The sequence below is a fragment of the Mesitornis unicolor genome, unplaced genomic scaffold (genome assembly GCF_000695765.1).
Source record: "Mesitornis unicolor isolate BGI_N332 unplaced genomic scaffold, ASM69576v1 scaffold8271, whole genome shotgun sequence".
NCBI classification, from domain to species: Eukaryota; Metazoa; Chordata; class Aves; order Mesitornithiformes; family Mesitornithidae; genus Mesitornis; species Mesitornis unicolor.
The window spans coordinates 1-4,176 of NW_010165716.1; the positions used below are offsets into that span (position 1 = coordinate 1).

At 57.2% G+C, this 4,176-nt stretch overlaps 1 protein-coding gene across 1 annotated transcript in view; it reads left to right on the top strand.

Annotated features, from left to right (window-relative positions):
• Positions 1-3,938: 3,938 nt before the first annotated feature.
• The window catches only part of GJB5 (gap junction protein, beta 5, 31.1kDa), an 840-nt gene continuing 602 nt past the window's right edge, over positions 3,939-4,176 (top strand). Inside the window, 1 exon segment of the mRNA XM_010194722.1 lies at positions 3,939-4,174. Coding sequence (XP_010193024.1) covers positions 3,939-4,174 — 236 coding nt within the window.

Genomic DNA, 4,176 nt, shown 5'->3' on the forward strand with positions numbered 1-4,176 from the left:
ATGTATATATATTTTTTCTATATATGTTTATATATATACAGGGATAAACTATTCTATTAGCTCAGCAAAGAGGCTGAGCACCAGGAGCCCCACCACACCGCTGTTCTCGCCCCGGGAAGCCGCCCAGCCGCAGGGCTGGTGTGGGGCTGGAGGTGATCTGGCCACCTCTCCCAGCCGAGACATTTTCTGCTCCGTCATCCTGAGTTTTCGGCTCTGCTTTGCCAGACTCTTCCAGGGAAGGCACCGGTGCCGCGCAGTGCTTTCTCCCATTGCCATCTAGCGTCTGCTCCCACAGCCCCAGACTGTTATTTTAAGGCATCGGAGCTTATTTATTGCAGAATAATCTTGGAGGACCAACAGGCTGCTCTGGCTATTAACAGCAGTACCTGCAGCTCGGGTAACTACCGGTGGGTGCACAGGTTGGGCTTGGTTATTTTGTCTATTGCTCCTATTTCGCACTAAAAGCCGACTCCGCTAGGATGGAGCGTGTGGATGCGGTGACACGTCTGGGGTGATTAAAGTCTGTCAGCCTTCAGCCACTTCTCTTGCAGCCCTGACATCACCTGAGGCTTAATCACTCAGAAAAGCGCTGTCATGTCCTATTGTCGCCGTATTGGGAGCACGACCCCTTTCCCATTTAGCTGCCATTTCCAAATAATGTCACTTGCCAGGGGACAGGCATGACTCAGGAGGCTGTAATAGGATATAAAGACAACGACCCACGGGTCGCCTGTTTGAATGCCGCCAAGGTCAGCAGCAAGGGCAAAGATCTCATCTGCACGGTGATTATTTGGCCAGAGGACCCAATACAGATGTAACTGGGTCCGTCAGCGGGGGCTGAGGGCTGGGTTGGGCTCTGCACCCACTTTGAGAGCATCCTGGGACCCTGCCCCTCCCTGCCTGGGTTTTAGGATGGGGTGAGCGCCCATGGTCCCCTCCAGCTTGGGAGTTTGCCCTCCACCTTCTTTCCTTGCCACTGCATCTCCCCTCTGTGCCCCCCTCATTTCCCAGCATAGGGAGGAGTTTTGCAGGATATGTGTGCCCTGTCCTCCTGCTTGCCCTGTCCCCTTCTCTGTATCACTTGCAAGGATTTAGGTCCCTGCTAACCTCATCTCCATTCTCAGCCACCACCGACCATGTGAATTTATCTCCTCAGTGGCAAACCAGCTCATGGAGTCAGTCTGAGTCCATGATTAATTAAGCTCTCCCTAGAAATGAGGTTACTCCCTGCAGTCCCCCTTATAAAAGTTAGCAGCGACGGACGCTCACACGACTTTCCCAGTGTTTTAGCCAAGGTCCAGCCTGCTCTGTGTGTTTAGTTTTCACTGATCTGTTTGGTTGTTTTTTTAATTATCTGCAAACAAAGTGGCCGCCTTCTCTGAATAACAACGCTGCTGGGTGAAGGGAGTCAGTGCTAGGAAAGCCTCAGTGTGCACAGCAGGAAAAAGGGTACAGTCCCATTGACCCACCTCCTCCGGGGCTGGCTGTGGTGTGTGATTCACATCAGGAGCTCGGCTGGTGACTCCTGCATGAATGACGCTATATAAATGCAAAGCACTATTCATATTTCATGTCGTAGTGAAAATGTACGAACGGGGCTTGTTCCTGGAAGATAAAGTGGAGTTCTTCTGTGCTTCCAACAGGTATTTCCCATGCAAACAGGGCTTGGCTGGACAGTGCCACCCAGGGGGACGTGGAGGGAAGCTCCATGGCCACTTCTTTTCAATTCCTGCCATCAGAGCAGGGCAGGGGACACGGCGGGTGGCAGTGGTCATGCAGGGGTGGGGATGAGCTCTGCCTGCAGCCCAGCACCCACAGAAACTGCCCATTGCGCCTGGCCACCCCCCAAAAGAGGGGATTTAAACCCAGAACACAGCAAGCCACGAGAGCCCCTTAGGATACCCACAAACCTGGGGATGCCTGGGGCAGAGCATCACCCCCATCACCGCTGGGTGCTGGCAGGATGGGTGCTGCTCCGTGCCCACCCCATGGGGGGGGTGCATCCCCCCAGAGGCCCCTTCCTGGCACAGCCACCACAGATGTGTTAAGAAAAAAAAAACAACCAAAAATGGGCTTGTTTGATTTCAAACTGCAGAACTCTTCCCTGGAGCCATCCGCAAACAGTGGTAATTTACTTTACAGCTGTTTAGATTTGTGTTCTCTACATTTTTAAAAAAAAATACAGCGGAATTGCAAATGAAACGTGTGTTTGCTCCGCAAACGGCTCCAGCCGCTCCCGAGCTCCTGCACCCCTCGCAGCAGCACCCGCTCCTCGGACTCTCACCCATCTGACCCACCCCCCCCCGCTCCCTGCTGCACCCCAAAGCTGTGAACCGGGGGGATCAGGCCTCAAAAAGGGGGGTCTGGGACCGGGAGACTCATCCTGGGAGGGTGACAGGGAGGGGGTGATGGGGAAGGGACTTGCACCAGCTTGTAGTGAGGGGAGCACTAAAGTGGTTAATCAAGTCCCGGTGAGATAAGTAACTGCTGCCCACTTATCAGAAGGTGGGGAGGGATAAAGAATCCTCTGAAGTTATTGCCATGGTGCAAAGTTTGAAAGAAAGGGGATTATAACGGGTGGTGTTTGCTGAGCTGCTCCTGGTGCCTCCGGCTCCCAGGGCTTTGACTGTGTCAGCTCTGCAAGTCCCAGCAAGCGAGGGTGGGCGCAGGGAGGGGGTGAGGGACTCCAGGCCACGCCGGGTACCCCTGCAGCATCCCTGTCCGATGCCACCCATCCCCGCACGGCAGCAGGATCGGCCCCCGCAAGCTGCGGGATGTCCCGTCACCCCCGGAAATCTGGGACACGTGAGGATGCACCTCAAAGCTCATCCCTTCCCCCCGGGAATCTCCTCCTCGCTCCCAGGAGCCCAGCGGTGACTCATGCCGTACCTCTCGCACCGGGCGATGCGCTCCAGGAGCGGGCGAGCACCGACCCGCAGCCGCGCCGGCCGCGCCGGAGCCACGGACCCCAGGTAAGCGGCACCGAAACGCTCCTGGGCTGCAGTCCCCGACTCTGCTGAGTGAGGTGGTTCTGGGGCTGGGGAATCCGCGTCTGCTGCAGGGTGCAGAGCCCGACCCGACGTCGGGGTGATGGGCGCACCCTGGGCTGTTGGAAGGTGCATGGGGAAGGAGAAATCCGGGGTTTGTGGGGGTAAACCCGGCGAGACGGGAGGTGCGTGCCTGAGGAACATTTGTGACTGCCCCGAGCAGGCACATTGCATGGGCCAGGCTTTGTGGAGCAATGGGGTGCGATCACCCCGAGAGGTGAATCTTGTTATTTTACTGATAGGTAAAAAGTTTAAGCAGGGTGGGTGCCAAATGCAGCCCTGGGAGTCCCGGTCGGCTGCAACCCTGCACTGCATGGGGTGCATTTGTCCAGCACAGTGCAATGCAAGGTCAAACGAGCTTCTCGGGGTGCTGGTACAGACTGAGATTCACCTGAGCTGGGGAAAATCGGGTTCTGTGGCTGCTCAGCCCTGGGTCAGCACCGCAGCATTTTGAGAGGCTGTGCAGCTCCCCCAGCTCTCCCTTTGCCTCCACTCTGCACCCAGCGTGGCCTCCCCAGGTGCATGGGCACGGTGCAGGTAGGAGCAGGGCCCTGCCTGGGCGGGCGAGCGGAGGCGACGGCAGATTCCAGCGATGGGAGAGGACGGGGCTGCGGGGTGAGTCACGCCCCGGCTGCTCCGACTTGTCATCTGCGTAAGGAAAGTTTAATAACAAAAACCTGGGCAACGAGGGGGGAGATGGCGCAGGATGGCACAGGCTGAGCCATGGACCCGTGGGGGTTGAAGGATGCTTTTGTGACGGCAGGATCGGCAAATTTGGTGGGTCCCCATGACTCCACAGAGGGGACAGTGCTCTGGTGGGGACCTTGGAGCTTCTCTGGTGTCACTCTGCCTTCTCTCTTCTCCCAGGTTAGCTGACGGGATCGAGGGACCATGAACTGGGGGGTGTTTGAGGGACTCCTCAGCGGGGTCAACAAGTACTCCACCGCTTTCGGCCGCATCTGGCTCTCCCTCGTCTTCATCTTCCGCTTGCTGGTCTACGTGGTGGCAGCCGAGCGGGTCTGGAGCGACGACCACAAGGACTTCGACTGCAACACGCGGCAGCCGGGCTGCACCAACGTCTGCTTCGACCACTTCTTCCCCGTCTCCCACATCCGACTCTGGGCCACGC